This window comes from Zeus faber (assembly GCF_960531495.2).
Source record: "Zeus faber genome assembly, chromosome: 13".
Lineage (NCBI taxonomy): Eukaryota > Metazoa > Chordata > Actinopteri > Zeiformes > Zeidae > Zeus > Zeus faber.
In genome coordinates this window covers 7,875,034-7,893,811 of record NC_137198.1, presented here as the reverse complement: position 1 = coordinate 7,893,811, position 18,778 = coordinate 7,875,034, and the positions used below count along the sequence as shown (strand labels likewise).

The 18,778-nt window shown below is 44.3% G+C and overlaps 1 protein-coding gene across 1 annotated transcript in view; it reads left to right on the top strand.

Annotated features, from left to right (window-relative positions):
* tnika (TRAF2 and NCK interacting kinase a) overlaps window positions 1-16,095 on the top strand; it is a 112,728-nt gene extending 96,633 nt beyond the window's left edge. Inside the window, exons 21-33 of the mRNA XM_080012732.1 lie at window positions 534-602; window positions 2,641-2,747; window positions 3,073-3,175; window positions 3,956-4,090; window positions 4,615-4,714; window positions 4,907-5,077; window positions 6,750-6,893; window positions 7,113-7,247; window positions 7,990-8,090; window positions 8,843-8,992; window positions 11,753-11,912; window positions 14,793-14,932; window positions 15,957-16,095. Coding sequence (XP_079868858.1) covers window positions 534-602; window positions 2,641-2,747; window positions 3,073-3,175; window positions 3,956-4,090; window positions 4,615-4,714; window positions 4,907-5,077; window positions 6,750-6,893; window positions 7,113-7,247; window positions 7,990-8,090; window positions 8,843-8,992; window positions 11,753-11,912; window positions 14,793-14,932; window positions 15,957-16,040 — 1,599 coding nt within the window. The 3' untranslated portion in view covers window positions 16,041-16,095. The remainder of the gene's footprint in view (window positions 1-533; window positions 603-2,640; window positions 2,748-3,072; window positions 3,176-3,955; window positions 4,091-4,614; window positions 4,715-4,906; window positions 5,078-6,749; window positions 6,894-7,112; window positions 7,248-7,989; window positions 8,091-8,842; window positions 8,993-11,752; window positions 11,913-14,792; window positions 14,933-15,956) is intronic.
* The last annotated feature ends 2,683 nt before the right edge of the window (window positions 16,096-18,778 follow it).

Sequence of the window (18,778 nt, the reverse complement as noted above, 5' to 3'; positions counted from 1 at the left end):
TGACTTGGTCCGATCCATCGACTGGGGTGAATGCCAGGGAGGGCGGGCCCGGGAACCCTGGGACCTTTGGACCCAGGACTTGGGGACCCGGGGACTGGGACCCGGTGACCTGGACAGCCGAGACCTGGGGACCCGAGACCCTGGGACCCGGGACCTGTGGAACCTCAGCATGGGGGGGGGTTATGCTGCCCTCCAGTCATTCTTCTAGCCTGAATACTTGTTCTACCCTTTTTTTTTTTTTTAGGGACCCGTGTTCATAAAGTCAATAATTGATCATTAAATCGATATGTTGATGATCGTTGATCTGGGTTCAAACCATTTGTTCTCAAATCAGCGTTTTTTGTTTGTGAGCCGCTTTAAGCACGAGGGCCCAAATGTCAAAATGTTTTTTTGTTGACAATGCATCGGTCAAATGTCGTCCCCCCGCCCCCGGACACTGGTGGTAGAGAGCCAGTGAATGAAGACCTCTCTCTCTCTCTCTCTCTCTCTCTCTCTCTCTCTCTCGCTCTCGCTCTCTCTCCATCCATCCCCAGGACCTCAGTGCACTGGCTAAGGAGCTCAGAGAGTTGAGAGTGGAGGAGAGCAGCAGACCTCCAGTCAAGGTACAAAACGACAAAGTGAAATGTCAAAACCAAGAGAAAACAATTGTACGTCCTGAAAGTGAAGTCAAGTCTTTTGTTCCTCAGAGGGGACCTGTTGTGCTTTTCCCCATCTTCTGTCATATATACAGTGTAACGTTGACCGATGTCCATATTAGACGTGGCTAGAGTGTCAAATGATGAGGTGAACCAATGACAAAGTAATGACTGTGAACAAATCACTTATGTTTCCCACCGCTCCGAACACTCCCTTCTCAAAGGTGTTCTCCTACTCTCTGCGCGAGCTGACGTCAGAGCGTCACCGATTTCTACAAATGCCTCATCTGCTCCGTCCCGTCCGCTGTGCGTTTCTCCAAACAAAACCATATGTGTGCTAATGTGTGTTGTTTTTTTTTGGTAGATGTATTTATTTTATTTTCCGACGTTTACATGAAACTAAAAATCCCGGCGTCCTAAAGTCGCGGTGCGTCGTGGTGCCGGGGCCGTGTCTCCCGCCGGCCTGGAGCGCGGCAACCACAGCAACAAACTTTGAATGAGGCCTTGTAGATCTAATACGAGTGAAGATATCCAGCGACTGGATTGCTCATTTCTCGCCTCAAGTTTGTCTAGAAACCGATTTTGCTGGACTGATGAGGGGAAATCAGTGAAAGTTGTGGAGTCAGTTCGACGAAACCCCGGAAGCCATTCTCATACTCATTCTCATGTCATCATCAGCTCACAGGACCCGGAGCTCGGTAGAAAAATGAGCTTGTTTTGCAACGGGAGCGCTATAGAGGCCTGTTTTATAGAAAGGCTAGAACGTATAATCCGGGTGGTATCTTCAGCGACAAGTCTTGGGGACCTCAGAGACCTACAGTATATTAACTTGTGTAAAAAGGTGCGGAGTAGTTCCCCTTCAAACCACTCCCTTTCCCTCGTAGGTCAATGGAGTGGGAGCCGAAGGTCACTTAAAATGTCCTCCATGTTCAGGTCTCCCTTCAGGGGTGTCTATTCCGCCAGATGATGTTTGTACAGTATAACTTCGGTTAACTGTACGTCTAACTACGTTGCCTCCTAAAATATGTCAAGAGCCTGAATTCAGGATCATTTGTGCGGTCTGTTTCTAAATGTGAAATGCCGTGAACATCACGTTATAATAAACTTTATCCTAATTATTATTGTTTCTAACAGCAGTGATAACTGAAAACAGCAACAAAAAGAAGGATAACGTTAATGATAATTATATTGTATTATTTTGCCTTACTTACAGAATTATTCGGGGTCCATCCCAATAATTATTTTATTAATAATCCCTGTTGTTATTGCTCTGTGTTTTGTTTTTTGTTTTTTATATATCTGAAACGCGTTAGAACCGGGACGTTTCGGACGTCCTGTCGTTCCAGTTTTGTCAACATCGATCTCCATTTAGTGACATCATTTGTAGTTATGCAAGTCCAAGCTTTGTCCCTCAGGTGTCGTTCCCCTCCAGCCACTTGCGAGTACGACGTCAGGCAGCTTGAGCCGGGGCTCCCTTTACAGGGAACTCAGAGAACCGTAACTCGTGATGCTGATTTACAAAACATGTGACACGAACTGCCAATCGGACAGCAGAGAAACAACCATGTGACATGAACAGCCCATCATACGCGCCGGTGCTTCCTCCGCTCTCTCCCCGGCCGCAGCGCTCTCCGGCCGGCATTATTATTATTAGTAATAGTAGCAGTGTTAGAAGTAGTAATGAAGTAGCAGCAGTAGTGGTAGAAGCAGTAGTATTGTAGTAGTAGTTGTGCTATCGGTAGTAGTATTAGTGTCAGTAGTAGTAGTATTGTAGTAGTTTTACTTTAAGTAGTAGGAGTATTGTAATAGTTGTACTATAATTAGTAGTAGTTATAGTAGAAGCAGTAGTGTTGTGTAGAAATAGTAGTAGTAGTGGTGTTGTAGTAGTAGTCATTTTCCTATAAGTCGTAGAAGTAGTGGTAGTAGTATATTCCTTCTACTACTAGTACTAGTATCTCCAGTGTGTCGTTTGCTCCACCATCTCTTCCCTGTGCTTGTGATGCAGGTGACAGACTACTCGTCCTCCAGCGAGGAGTCAGAGAGCAGCGACGACGACGGGGAGACGGTGGGACACGACGGGACGGTTGCCGTCAGCGATATTCCACGCATCATGTAAGACGTCTTGCTCTCCTCTCCTCTCCCTTGTCTCTCTCTCTCTCTCTCTATCTGTCTCCCTGCATCCATCCATCCCTCCATCTCACTGCTCTGAAGCGTGAGGTTGTCCCTGTTCATCTGCGTTGGACCGGGGCGCTCTGGAGAACATTTGAGATGCCACTGGAGGCTGACGTGCGTGTGCGTGTGCGTGTGTGTGTGTGTGTGTGTTGTGTGTGTGTGTGTGTGTGTGTGTGTGTGTGTGTGTGTGTGTGTGTGTGTGTGTGTGTGTGTGTGTGTGTGTGTGTGTGTGTGTGTGTGTGTGTGTGTGTGTGCCTGCGTGCAGGCCTGCGGTGCAGAGTAACACTGAGTCGTATGGAGGGCTGACGGAGGATACACAGGGAGAAGCCTACAACAGCTCCAAGGACAGCACTCTGGTGATGAGAGAGGTGACACACATACAAACAGAGGCACACGAACACACTCATATATTGGGCAGGCCGATATAAAGACAAAACAATATCATGATATTTTGCGATATTGTTGAACAATACCTCGATATCGATAATATGGCGATATTTTCGGTACGGATTCTGTCATTAGGAATATTTTAGAAACTATTTTCATTATATTATATTATATTTTCAAAAAAAATGTATATAACATTTAATTGTATTATGATAATCAAAATTCCAGACCATATCTTGTCTCGTATCACAATGTCAATATTGAATCAATGTTTCTCTCTTTGATGCTAAAAGGTTGTTTGCTGCAAATCGTTCATTATTTAAATTCCCTGCATGGGTTACCTGTTAGAGCTCCTGTTGGGGGTTAGAACTCATTTTATTTGTGTTTTATGTATTTCTTATTTATTTCCTTGATTCAGGGCGGTACTGTATAAATAATGTTGACTGACTAAAGTCAGGCACCCTTCTCTTGACCCTTCGCTTTTATTTTATTTATTTTTCATTTTATTTTTAATTGTTTGTTCCATGTACTTATTTTCAGAATTTAAGTCTTAATCGTCATTATTTATTGTCATTTTTGTCATACTTTACTCATTTAAGTTTGTTAATATTATTAATTTTTTTGATAGTTTATATTATTATTTTATTACAAAATCTTCGATATAAATAAAGTTTGATTGTGTCATTGATTACTTCTCTCGTTCTCCTCCTTTCTTTTCCTCTTTCTCCCTATCTGTCTTTCCCCCTCACCCCCTCTCTCAGACGGAGGAGAGGAGGAGAGCTGCTCACACAGAAAGTAATGGGTTCGGGAACCACGGTAACCATGGCAACCTTCCTGACCTGCTGCAACAGAGCGGCTCTCCGTCAGCGCTGCAGGAGCTGGCCGACATGGCCGAGGTAGCGCACACACACACACACACACACACACACACACACACACACACACACACACACACATCACATTCCTTTATACATTAATAACATTCCGAAATTTGTTTTGTGTGTTTTTAACAAAGTTTATTTATCGAATGAAGTAATATGGATCATTTCTGTTGTGTGTTTCTTATAATAAGTAGAATAAATTATTTTTTGAATAATCATTCACAATCAATAACCATCATTATTTAATCATGGAAAATCCCGTTGAGACCTGAGTAATAATCAAAATATGTGTTTCAAAGTAAATTATCATACAACCAACAAAGTTAAAAAATAATCAAAACTGTAAAATCAATGAAGTAAAATGAAGTTTTTTAATTATATTAATGAAATATTATGAATCAAATATAATAAAAGCATCAAGAAAAACAGGTAAACAGAAAAAAAAAAGCAATTACGCTTCAGTAATAGAAAGGCTCAGCATTATATAACTGCATGTTCCGTGTCATGTGTCCTGATCAATATGATTCCTGTCCTTGTAGTTCGGCGTGGGTGGATCCAAAGCTTCCTTCACTCCCTTCGTCGACCCTCGCATCTATCAGACCTCCCCCGGTGAGAACGATGATGAGAACTCAGCAGCAGGTGAGACGGATAGATAGATGACACATAGAAGAGTTTGGTGTGAAGGAAAAGTGAACAAATAAACAGGTCCTAGAATGTCAAAAGGTGAATTTGTGAATTTTGACGACCAAATCAGTAGATCCGATCGATATATTGGAGGGCTGGCATATTGATGATGCGCCTTCCCTCTCCGTGCGCGTCGCTCCCCCTTAGCCATGTTCGCCAACGAGCTGCTGCTGCAGGAGCAGGCCAGGCTGAGCGAGGCCAGAAAGATCTCTGTGGTGAACGTCAACCCGACCAACATCCGGCCGCACAGCGACACACCCGAGATCCGCAAGTACAAGAAGCGCTTCAACTCGGAGATCCTCTGCGCCGCACTCTGGGGTGAGTCCGAGTTAAACCACTGCCATTGCAAATGATGTTGGATCTGGTGAAACGGGAGTTGTCATGCTCCTTTTTACACGAGTAAATATAAGTCTCTGAGGTCCCCAAAACAAAAATGAGTTTTTTTGCTGAAAATACCACTCAGGTTATGCATTGTGTTCCTGACCATCTGTAGGGTAGGTGGAGCCACCTCCTTATTTACAATTAAAACACACTATTTTTATTGGTTTTGTTTGGAGAAAGGCACGGCAGATCGGCTGGAGCAGATGAGCACATAAAGAAATCTGTGTTGAGCTGACGTAAGCTCCTTAAGCAGTGTTCAGGGTGGTTGGCAGTCTGAGTGTTTTGTTCACAGAGATGACTTGTCATCAGTTAGTCTCATTATTTGACACACGTCTAATATGAGCATCCCACATTGTGACATTATATATATGACAGGAAATTGGGAGAAGCATCAGTAGATAGGTTGTTCAACCCCGGTGGAAAGCAGCGGTTTTGCAGCAGAACACATCAAAGCGTTGGGTAATAATAATAAAATAAATAAAAAAGAGGAAATGGAAGTATGGCAGTATGAAATAAATAAATGAACCTATAAACATAAACAATAAACCTCTGTATAAACAATTCATATTCTTGCAAAAGTGGGAAGTAGTGCAACTATGCATAATATACTATATCTATATCTCTACAGTATCTATATCTATAATCTGTAAATATATGGTATAAAACAGTTGTTATAATATATACAGTTTTGCAAAGTTTTGCATTTGGATATTAATAACCCAAATTATATTTGAAGTTATTTTTATTTAATTTATATTTGAGTACTTTTCAAGTTTCAAAAAGGTGTAAAACAGTATGATAAAATAAGCTCTTCTTCTTTTGGCTAATATGGATTTTGACCAAATGACTACAGAGCTGAGACCATATGCAGAGCAGATGTGTGTAATATATTTTTACAAACATGCATTTTTTTGGGAATCTATATCGATTAAAAAAAGGGCTTAATTATTATTATTATTATTATTTTTATTTATTGATTTATTTATTTATTTATTATTATACTCTCTTGAAACCAAATTAATCAAAATGGTTTGATTAAAATGCTTGATTTCAGTTTTGCATCATCACTTTAGTCCCTTGGTCCTATGTCGCTGTTACTGTGTGTCGTGTCCTGTACAGTACACGGAGATGGGGCATATTCTTTTTTTATCTGTGAAGGATCTGTTTGAGTCCATGCATGTGTGTTGGAACATGGACGTCCTCCATCCATCCACTCCTCCATCTATCTATCTATCCATCCATCCCTCCGTCCATCCATCAGCCATCCATTTAGGGATGGCTGATGGATGATACCCTGCTGATGACAGCGATGTCAGCCATTACTTTTACTGAACACTATGGACTTGTGTTTCGGGTCATTAGAGCACAGTATATTGACACATGGTACTTCCATCCATCCATCCCTTCATCTCTCCATCCATCCATCTTCTTTGTCCGTTTTTCCTGGTCAGGATTGTGGAGTTGACATAAAATCACTTTTTTCTCAATTTGATGCACCCACCCCGTGTATCATGTTGTCAAAAGAAAGAGTTATAAGACTGCCATCCATGTATTGTTCTGCATGGTCTTCATTGTGTGTGTGTGTGTGTGTGTGTGTGTGTGTTTCCAGGCGTGAACCTCCTGGTGGGGACAGAGAACGGCCTGATGCTGCTGGACCGCAGCGGGCAGGGCAAGGTCTACAACCTGATCACCAGGAGACGCTTCCTGCAGATGGACGTGTTGGAGGGACTCAACGTGCTGGTCACCATCTCTGGTAAGTCCACACACAGACACACACACACACGCGCGAGCACGCTTTGAGCGCACACATTTTGGGTAACGGGACAAAAAATGCAAAACATGAAAATAAGTTGAAACAAACAAAAAACGGACATAATTAAAACGAAACATAAAAAAAAAAAACAACATCTCTCCACCCAACCAACCAATCCTCTATCCCTCCCTCCCTCCATCCTCCTCCTCTCTTCCCCAGGAAAGAAGAACAAGCTGCGGGTGTACTACCTGTCCTGGCTGCGGAACCGGATACTGCACAACGACCCGGAGGTGGAGAAGAAGCAGGGCTGGATCACCGTGGGGGAGCTGGAGGGCTGCGTGCACTACAAAGTCGGTATGTGTGTGTGTGTGTGTGTGTGTGTGCGCGTGTGTGTGTGTGTGTGTGTGTGCGTGCGCTCTTAAATCAGTGCTTCCCCACCTTTTCCCCGACACTTTTTACAGTTAAATAATCCCACGGCACTAAACTACTAAAACACATGAACTGCTGTCGTTATTATGGGCCACCCGTAGGGAGTGATGCAAAACTCACAAATGATTTGTCCGTCGTGAACAAATCATTTAAATGACTCTGGTGTCTGAAGTCACTCCGACAAAACGGTGAATCTTCGACTCGCAAACTGAAACTAGTAACTGGGGGGTACTACATTTAAAAAAGGGTATTTTATGTCATTCATATTGAATGTCGCTGATTTACTCTTTGCATTCCACCAAAATAAATCATTTTGTCGGAATAAAAAAAGCTGACCAGACTCTTCTGCCTTGTTTTTTCATTCGGGGGGGTCGTCCCTCGCTCGCCGTGCGTTGCAGCAACTGAACCGAACGAAGACGGAGTAGGAAAACTAAAGGACTGGTTTTACCGACTCGCCAGGAACTGCATCTCGGAATCGAACCTTTCGTCGCTAGGAACGGTCGTTACTTTCAGAGTGAAACTGAACTGATGCGCTAGTGCAGCCATTTGGATCTGGCAGCACAAGAGCTTTCCATGCTTTATCTGCCCGTTCCACGCGTCTCCAAGCTGCTTTTTCGACCTTGACTCGCCCTCTGCGTGTTTCCCTCTTCTTCTCCTCCGTTTCCAGTGAAATACGAGAGGATTAAATTCCTGGTGATCGCGCTGAAGAACTCCGTGGAAATCTACGCCTGGGCTCCCAAACCATACCACAAGTTCATGGCCTTCAAGGTGAGAGCACACGCCCGAGGACATGCACCTTTACACTTTTTAATACGCAATTAATGACACTTTAAACTGTGTCTTTTTTTTCAGATTAGTATCCCTTAGTGTGCAAGTAACAGTCCTGCCGACTTTCATGTTGGGTCAGGGTTTGAGTTCCGCCGTGAACATTTTATATTTCTTATTTTAGTTTTTTTTTTATTTCATGTATATATGTACGCAAAGTTGCATACTGTCCTATTTATGAAATAGTGGGAATTGTTGATACAGAGGTTTATTATTTATTATTAATATATATTTTTTTATTCATTTACTTTTTTTTTTTTTTATTGTTTTTGTTTGTTTGATTGTATATTGCCAATTTATTTTTTTGGTTTATTGCATAGATGTTAAGCACTTTGCCCCTGTGTGTGAAATGTGCTATACAAATACACGTGTATTGCCTCAACTTGTGGAAAAAAAACCCAGAAAAGACAAATCAATCAATTCATTAATTTAAACAGCCTTTCCTTGCGCTGATGTTTTGCAGGTTCGTTTTTGACAAGAAATAGGGAGATGGGTCAGAGGAAGGGGTGATAGAGCCCACATATGTTAAAAAAAGAATGAAAAAATAGAACCTGGATTTATTTCACCATAGTTTCACTCATTTCCTTCATATCGTTTTCTCCTTTTTTACCTTTCAATCCCCCCATGTGTCCTGTTGTCTGTCTGTCTGTCTGTCTCTCTCTCGCTCTCTCTCTCTCCCTCCCTCCCTCCATCAGTCGTTCACTGAGCTGCAGCACCGTCCTCAGCTGGTCGACCTGACGGTGGAGGAGGGTCAGAGGTTAAAGGTCATCTACGGCTCCAGCGTGGGCTTCCATGTCATCGACGTGGACTCGGGCAACCCCTACGACATCTACATCCCCTCACATGTAAGTGTGTGCACCAGCACGCAGACCTCCACCCAAACGCCGGCTGTTTTGGGGAAACTCCAGCTGAGCTTTTAAAAGTGAAGAAAAGCGGGTGGATGAAATGTGCAAATATTGTAAAAAAAGAAAAAAAGAAAATACTATTGGGCTTATTTTTGTAGAAATAAGTCATTATATGGTCTTAAATTTGGATATGAGCTGTCATAACAGTTGATGTTCATAACCTGCCGTGGTGCTCGCCTACAATCACTACTTCATAAGAGACGGATGATTTGATGGATTTAAAAGGTCTTTAAAGGTATTACATTTACCTCTCTGGGACCTGCAGACTCCCTGGATCTCCGTGTTGCTTTTTCCCCTAAAACTTCTTTCTTGATCATTTTTTTTAGTTACATTTTTTATTTTTTTTATTTTATACTTTTTTTTCTATATATATATATATATTTTTTTTTACTGTCGCTCATGACACAGAACTCACTCCACCACAGTAATGATTGTGTTTTGTTTTTTTGTTGTTTTTTTCTCTCCGACTGCTCTCTCTCTCTCTCTCTCTCTCTCTCTCTCTCTCTCTCTCTCTCTCGCTCTCTCTCTCGCTCTCTCTCTCTGTCTCTCTCTCTTTGTCTCTCTCTCTCTCTCTCTCTCTCTCTCTCTCTCTCTCTGTCTCTCTCTCTTTGTCTCTCTCTCTCTCTCTCTCTCTCTCTCTCTCTCTCTCTCTCTCTCTCTCTCTGTCTCTCTCTCTTTGTCTCTCTCTCCCCCTCTCTCTCTCCCCCTCTCTCTCTTCCAATCTGCCCGACAGATGAAGGTGACACGCTGCCACTCGCCCTCTAGACTAGATCGATAGTTCCCCTGATTAAACCTCGTAGAACTAAACAAGATGTGCCTGTGTTCAGAGTGCTTCCATGTGCTGGACATGGATGGACCACGCCCCCCAAAATTCATCCTGCCATTGGGGAAACTCCACAACAGCCTCCGTGCAGAGTGATTGAGGAGAAGAACTGACTTTCACAGCTTTATGTAACAATCAGAGAATCAAGACAAATTGTTTATTCCTCCCAAAGTCTCAGACGGATTCAAAAAGTCTGAGCGCTCAAGTGAACACTCAGCTACATTTTAGCCGAATCCAAAGACGCATCAGGGAAACGGGAACGCGGGGGGGGGGGGGGGGAAGCAAACTCCATTCCGATTCTCTGGGTTAGGTTCACGCTCTGCCTCGAATGCAGAGAATTTCCAAGCAGCGCCCCCGAAGCACTCCCCTTTCCAAACCGGTCGCTGCGCACTCGCCATCTCCAATGAGCTACCGCCACAACAAAGCAGAGCCAATGAGACGAGGGAAGACAGCGAGTGGGTGAGAGGGGGCGGGGCTATGTGTGTGACTCGCTGTCAGAGAGAGCGAGGAGAGAGCGAGGAGAGAGCGAGGACGCAGATGCTGCCGGTGCATCCGTAGTGTGGAATATAAGTGTTGAAACCGTTTGAAATATTCAAAATCGATATGCATAGAAAAATGTATATATTTGACACTAGTTTGCAGACATTTTTTGCCTGTCGGCCTCAGGAGCACAGCGATCAGCCGATGCCGATTATCTAAAAATGCGCAAATATCGGCAGACAAAATCGGCCGATCGATCAATCGGTCGACTGATCTGTCGGTGCAGAAATTCCGCACCGCAGCGTAGGCGGGGCTTATCGCAGAGGAGGTGGGGCTTATCGCAGAGGAGGCGGGGCTTATCGCAGTGTAGGCGGGGCCTATCGCAGAGGAGGCGGGGCTTATCACAGTGCTTCATACATTTTCACTGCGGAATCCCACTCGCCATAGGAATGAATGGACTTCCGGTTAGTTCTTGTCGTTTGTCGGATTTGGTGTAAAGCATGCTTATTTGGGTTTCTTGTTTTACCTTCCAACGCTGCCAAGCTTAAGGGGCTGTTGCTAGGCGACAGTGCCGCCGTGCCATTGGCACACACATCCAAAAACCACAAGGTATGGAAGGTCAAAAGGAGGACAATGATCTCTGATCCCTTCTAGAAACAAGAGATTTTCAAATACATTTTCCCATTTTCTCTGCGCTGGAGTTTCCAAAAAGGCAAAATGAGTTTTACCACTAACCTTGTCCCTTGTTTGTGGTATTTGTTCAGCCCTTTGTGTACCCAGGTTTAGTAGTAAAGTACCAGATGTTAAGTGTGTGTGTGTGTGTGTGTGTGTCTCCCACTCTGATGGTGTGTTTTTGTTTTTAATGACCCGTATAAAGATAAACGTTTGCTGATATCTCCAACATGGCGAACGAGCCGTGCCAGCTGAACTGACCCAGGATCACATTCGATTAACCTTATTATTAGACGCTCACACATGGCATCCTTACCTGTAAAAAATAGAATAAAAGTCATGAGAGTGGACTTTAGATTCCCATAATAAGATTTCGAGATTTATTTTTGTAACGCCACAGAACTGGGGTAGGGTTTGGTTTTGGGTGAGGGTGGGTTTATTATAGACACAAGTCCCCTGCCTATAATAAACTTACATGCGCTTTAAAATTGAATCAATGTGTTGTTCTATAACACGCCCCCTGGGGGGTCATGAAATCAATTGCAGGGTCCGCAGCAAAATTATTATATATTACATTTATTGAGTGTATTTATTTAATTATATATAAAATATAATTTTGCTACGGACCCCCTGAAATTCCTTTAGTGACCCCCAGGGGGCCTATTGTAGAACGTATTAAAACTTTGAGTGGCCTGTATAAAATGTGTTTAATGTGTTTGTGCCAGATCCAGAGCCAGGTGACGCCCCACGCCATCGTGGTTCTCCCAAAAACGGATGGGATGGAGATGCTGCTGTGCTACGAGGATGAGGGCGTCTACGTCAACACGTACGGCCGCATTACAAAGGACGTTGTGCTGCAGTGGGGGGAGATGCCCACCTCCGTCGGTATGCAAAATATGACATTTTAACTGCTGATAACTTAAGTTTATGTCACGGTTCTAAGTTTCCTTTAATACTTCTTCCAGATTTAGTCATTTATGCATTATTACATGTTTTTCTGAACCAGTGAGTGAGAATTTGCAAGTCTTGCCTCCCTTACTATAAGTAGGTAGTAATAATAATAATAATAAAAATAATAATTATAATAATGATGATGATGATACTAATTATGATGAATATGATAAGAATAATAATGATAAAAATAATAATACAAATAATAATTCTAATAATAATGCAAATAATAATAATTACAATAATAATGCTAATAATTATAATAATAATAATAATAATAATGCTAATAATAATGATAATTATAAAAATAATAATGGTACAGGCAGCAATACACAGGGTACAGTATCAACACCAATTACAATTTTTCGAGTTCCCATGGAACGTAGCATTAGTTTGTGCGGTCACTCCTCTTTACATCAGCTTTACCACTAGAACAAGTTCGAATTTTCAGAGTTTCCATTGAACGCAGTTGAGTTGAGTTTTCCGAGTCCTGATGACACGCAGAGTAACTACTACAAGCTCATACACTTGTTGCGTGTTATGGCTTTAGCCTCAAAAGTAGAAGCTACTTCCTGTAGTCCACAGAGCCCTGTCTCGCGGTGTCTCCGTGGAAGGGAATAAGTCCGTGTGGAAGTTCCCAAAAACCCGGTTCCATTCAAACAGATTAAACACTGCTTGTCCTTTTAGAGACGTTTCATCAACTTTTGGGACTAAAATAAAACGGAACGACAGGTGGCCCTGGAGCTGCAAGGGAACTCTATGTGTGAGGACGCAAACACGGAATATGTTTTGTTATGTTTTGGATTCTTCCAGTTTGTGTGTTGCAATTGACTCGAATGCCGCAAAATGAGGAAGGACACGGCGACGGGTTGGATGCGAACAGAATGCGTTTATATTTACAAAAGGGGACAAAAGAGATAACGTCAAGCCCAGGTCAAGCAGGGAAGGCGGTAACTGCGGAGCGACGGAGTCTACATGTAGCTGCCACGGTGCGAATGTGCGCAGCCACAACCTGCACTTTCATAGCAAATTGGATGATGATGTCACAAAGCGTCTTACTCCGCAAACACTCGTCCTGCTCCACCACCCGACCGCTGGATCTAGAGCCTCGGCGTGTGGGCGATGCGGGAACGTTCCGCTCACTTCTGGTCAAACGTAATCTTTTTTTTTTCCCCCCAATTCTTGCTCCGAATGTGGGTCGATGTGGATGAAAGGTGAAACGCCAGACGTCGCCAGCGGTTGTCCTGTTCCAGACACCTTTAGCCCGAGAAACGCCGAGGAGTAAAAACAACAATAAACATCTGAACAAGAACAGGGCGGGACCCTTAATGATAAGCACAGTTCAATGTGTGGCTGACGCTTTTGGTGGTTAACAGCGGCGGTTTAGTGCCGTCTATTTTTAACGTACTTGCATTCTGAGACTCAGTGAAAGTCACTGGATGGACAAGTAGTTGTTGCTGAAAAGGAGTTTAGTGTGGCCGCAGACTGCAAACGTTCTCCAGGTTTTTGGAAACATGTTTTTTTGACCCGGCTCAGATGACGTCAACATGAACTTTCACAGTGTGCTCGTAATTTGAGCTTTTATTAAGAGGACGTTGAAATTGAGGTCACTGTGTGTGTGTGTGTGTGCGCGTGTGTGCGTGCGGCGTTACAGATCAATAATGATATGAAGCTACTGGAGCTTTGAGCTTCGAGGAGTTCAATTAAAGTTTAATTGCATTCAAATCATTTTCACTCTTCACTGAAAAACATCCGGAGCTCTTTAAAAGATAGCGGCGGCAGAAATATAATGAAGGAATTAATTCGGTTCGTCAGCCTTTATTTTGGGAAAACATGAAGAACGAAGACACACACACACACAATGTAAATTCATCAATTCACTTTGTTATCTTGAATTTTTACATATATATATATATATATATATATAATATAAATACAATACAATAAAGAAAGTAGTATTTTATTGTTGGATGCACTTTGAAGTCAGGACTGCAGAGTTGTAACTCGTCTTTTGAATCCAGCGCAGCACTGCAGCCGTGTGGCCACTCGTCGCATTACACGGACTAAATTCTACTTCGTCCATTCGTTCCGTCCGTACACACACACGGTCATACGTACATATATGCAGTGAAACGTCACCATAATTTCACTGTCACTTCCAGCACCAACTATTATTTTATGTTTATGTTCACATGTGTAACGTTTAACTTTCTATTTCATGTCCCCCTGCCTCGGAGTTAATATTAGTTCCTACCTGTTATTGTTTTGTCGGTCTGCCTTGCGTTTGCCCAACGGGAGGTTTACCCACGGAGAACCCAACGTTGTTCGATGACTCCTCCCTGGTCTTGGTCTCTGACGATGCTTTTTAAAGCGACGTTTTCAACTCACATTTGGTCGTAGTATCTCGCATGTGCAGGCGGCGCCCAACTGCCGGCCCGCGGGCCAGACGCGGCCCACACTGTCCCTTTAAATCAACACGGAGACCAGTCATGAACCGAAGGGACAGTCGTTTCATTCATACCTGACAAAGCCTCTAGTCAACGACCGTGTGACTTTGCAGAAGCCGTGGGCGAAACATGAGAGAATAGAGTTTTGGTATTCGTTCATTTTTTACATTTTTGTTTTTTTGTTTTTCATGAACGGATGAGGCTCATCCAGCAGCATCCGAGGGGTTTTGCATTTTCTCATCTTTTCTGTGTCCCGTTGAGCTCGTGCCGGGTTCAAAGTCTGGGCCCCGACAGAACGCAGCGGAATGAACGATTACACAGCCGCTAAAGTCCTGCGTGTCCGTCTGCTCCTCCCCTGCCTCCGCAGCCTACATCCACTCCAACCAGATTATGGGATGGGGGGAGAAGGCCATCGAGATCCGCTCGGTGGAGACGGGACACCTGGACGGCGTCTTCATGCACAAGAGGGCGCAGAGGCTCAAGTTCCTGTGCGAGCGCAACGACAAGGTGGGTGGAGGGCGGGGCCGGGCGGGGCGGGGCGGGGCCAGGCGGGGCGGGGCCAGGCGGGGCCGGGCCAGGCGGGGCCGGGCCAGGCGGGGCCGGGCGGGGGTAGGAGCCTCACGCCGGGTGGCCCAGGAGGGGTGGTCTGGTCCTCTTTCTACCTCCGTCTTTCTGCTTCACTGTTATTTTGTCCGTTATTGTTTAGGACCCGATATTTGAGTTTTTGACACAACCTTTTAACCTTTTTATTTTTCTGCTCTTTTTCATTTTTATTTTTCTTACTTTTTTTTTTCTGTGATCCTAGGTTACGTCTGGTTGTTTTTTACGTTTAGTGTATATTGGCAGATTTTTATTTTTTATTGGGTGCAGTTCACCGTTATATACGTTTTACAAGTATTCCATATAGGACCCTTTTCTTTTAACATATTTTTATTGTATTCCCTTATTATTATTATTATTATTATTATTATTATTTTGTCTTTTTGCGTTGCTGGGATATTGCAATCTCCCCTATGGAATGATTCAAGTATCTATCTGTCTGTCTGTCTGTCTGTCTGTTTTTCTAATTTATAATAATCTAAATAATAGTGGCTCTTCTGGTAGTTATTGAAGTGTCTTAACCTCCTTACTGCTCCCATGACTCTTGTGTGGCGTAGGAGTAAACTCCAGTCCAGTGCGGGGGGCGAGTTCCCCTCGGGGAACTTTGAGGTACTGCAAGAAACAAGAAAAAAAAAAAGGTTGAATATTCACAATCATGTAAAAACAAAATCACATACGATGCACATACAAAATTCGTCACTTATGGAAATGTTCTGTTCTTTCCCCCGGTACCAGTGAAGGGGAGTGGGGTGGGGGGGGTGGATGGGGGTACACTGCTGTAGCTCATGCTCCAGGAAGACGAAATTTCACGTGTGTGGCGACATGACGCGGATCCCGTCTCACCGCCCGCGACGCGGATCCCGTCTCACCGCCCGCGACGTGGATCCCGTCTCACCGAGTTTAACGCCGTGTAAACGTTCCCTCCCTCCAGGTTTTCTTTGCGTCGGTTCGCTCGGGCGGCAGCAGCCAGGTCTTCTTCATGACGCTCAACAGGAACTCCATGATGAACTGGTGAAGACCCCAAAAAGAACCACCCCCCCCCATCCGCTCATCCACAATCAACATTCAACGGACGGACGGAGGGAGGGACGGGTGGGGGGATGATGGGTGGATTGATGGACAGGTGGGTGGATGGGTGGGTGGATGGATGATAGGTGGGTGGGTGGATGATGGATGGGCGGCTGGGTGGATGATGGGTCGATGTGTTGGGGGGGGGGGGTTCTGGAAGATGTGGGACTCTGCAGCGACTAGACCCCGGAAGAAACCAAACGACATGAGGCTGAAGGACGTTCAGTGGGATCCCCACCGACCGGAACTCTACCCCCAGGAGGGCGGAGCCGCAGCCACCACCCGGTGCCACTGCATCCCCAAATATTCTCTCTCTCTCTCTCTCTCTCTCTCTCTCTCTCTCTCTCTCTCTCTCTCTCTCTCTCTCTCATCTCTCTCTCTCTCTCTCTCTCTCTCTCTCTCTCTCTCTCTCTCTCTCTCTCTCTCTCTCTCTCTCTCTCTCTCTCTCTCCTTCCTAAATGGACCAGTTCATTCAAGTCTTAAGCAAAAGTGTAGAATCACTAGAACCACACCCTGCCCCATCTGTCCTCCACTGGGTGGTGTGCTCTTCCTCTTACCTCCACCCCAACACACACACACACACGTGCACACACACACACACACACACACATATATATATATATATACACAAACACACACACACACACACACCCATCCCCTTAGACCCAGCTCTCCTCCTTCCTCCCTCTGTCTGGTCGTCTTGGTTACAGCTTTGCTCCGTGGGGGAAAGGGGCGTCGACCAGACATCGTTCAAACGAATAAATATCACGACGTCAACGCAGACGGCAAATCTCGCTGGATCTCGGAAGGAGCTCCGGAGCTGGCGGAGTTTGTTTTCCTTCCCTCCTGCAGCAGGAAGTGACGCTCGCCGCGTCCGGTCGACCTCCTCCCCCCCCCGAGACGCTGGGACCTAATGGAGCGCGTCGCAAAGACCAGCGCTGCGTCCAAAACCGCGTGCTACATTATGCGTCTTAGGTGCTACATGCTACAAGCTACATGTTAGGTGCTACATGCTATGAGCTACATGCTACGTGTAACATTCTATATGCTACGAGCTACATGGTACGTCTTACGTGCTACATGCTACGAGCTACATAGTACCTCTTACGTGCTACATGTTACGTGCTACATGGTATGTCTTACGTGCTACAGGCTACATTTGCCCTCTTATTGTCCAGAGTAACACCGTAGAAGAGAAAAAGAACGGAGTCGTCGTCCTCTTCACTGCTGCACTCGCCTAAACCTCAATGTCCACACGCTGCCATTATTGGCCGTCGTCGTGGCGAAGTAGCGAAGCCATCGCAATGCACTGTGGAATATGCGCGATATGTTCGCATACCATGATATTTTACCGGCGTACCGGACTGGTACCTTTCGTACAATATCTCACGCATCATGCGCTCCTATTTCGCCGCAGCGCTAACTTGCCGATCGAGACACGCGATTTTGGACGCATCACAAGGGTTGGTCAGAATGTCCTCCCTCCCCCTCTCCCTCCCTCCCTCCCTCCCCCCTCCCTCCTTTGGGTCAACACAGTATGCAAAGATGAAGCTGTCGTCCCTTTAAAATGAGATTGTTGCTCCTCCTTCGCTCCTCCTCCTCCTCCTCCTCCTCCTCCTCCTCTTCTTCTTCTGACCCTCCTCTTCTTCCTCCCCGTCCTGTCATCTTCATCATCTTCACCCCCGCCCCCACCCGCCCCCACCCGTTCACTATTAGTGTCTGAATTCTGAAGGTGCTGCATCAGATCCAGATAAACTGTAATAACAAACGAGGAGCGTTTCTGTTCAAGTGCTTTTTTCCTTTTTGTTTTTCAAATGTGTTTCTGTTTCAACGCGGAGGTGGACGGTGCTCAACGCCTGGCGACATGTACAGCAGTGTGTGTGTGTGTGTGTGTGTGTGTGTGTGTGTGTGTGGGGATCAACACGTCGGCTTCCGCCTGAGGGCCCAGCCGTGCGCGGGTGACGTTCCTCGGAGCAGCGGTGGGTGTGTTTACACAGACACGGAATATTCCTAAATTAGAAACAGATGTTCCCTCCGTGAGTAAACACTGTGACCGGGGGCAACCGCACGGCCGATGTTGGCCTGGACGTTGGGATGGGACGCCTGTCTCAGCTTCCTCACCTTCGGTCGCTGGTTCCAAAGCTCGGTGGATCTGAGATTTGCGGGCGACGAGCGACCTTCCCAAACACTCCTCCTGTTGCCATAGTAATGTGATTGGAGGCCGAACTAATTGGAATCAAAGTATTTTTAAATAGACTCAGGACTACGATACATTCAACTTTAGCGCTACGTCTACATGTAATACAAATATATACAGTATATATTACCTGTATCTTATATATAGTATATATATATATACAGTATATATAGTATATAGTGTATATTTATATTATCTATCTTAAATATAACATAAATAAAGTATACAGTATATATATATATATATATAGTCTGTATCTTAAATATAGTATATATAGTATACAGTATAAATACTATACTGTGTATGTGTATACCTGTATCTTATATATAGTATATATATATACAGTATATATAGTATATAGTGTTTATTTATATTATCTATCTTAAATATAATATATATAAAGTATACAGTATGTATATATATATATATATATATATATATATATATATATTATCTGTAACTAAAATACAGTATATATACTATACAGT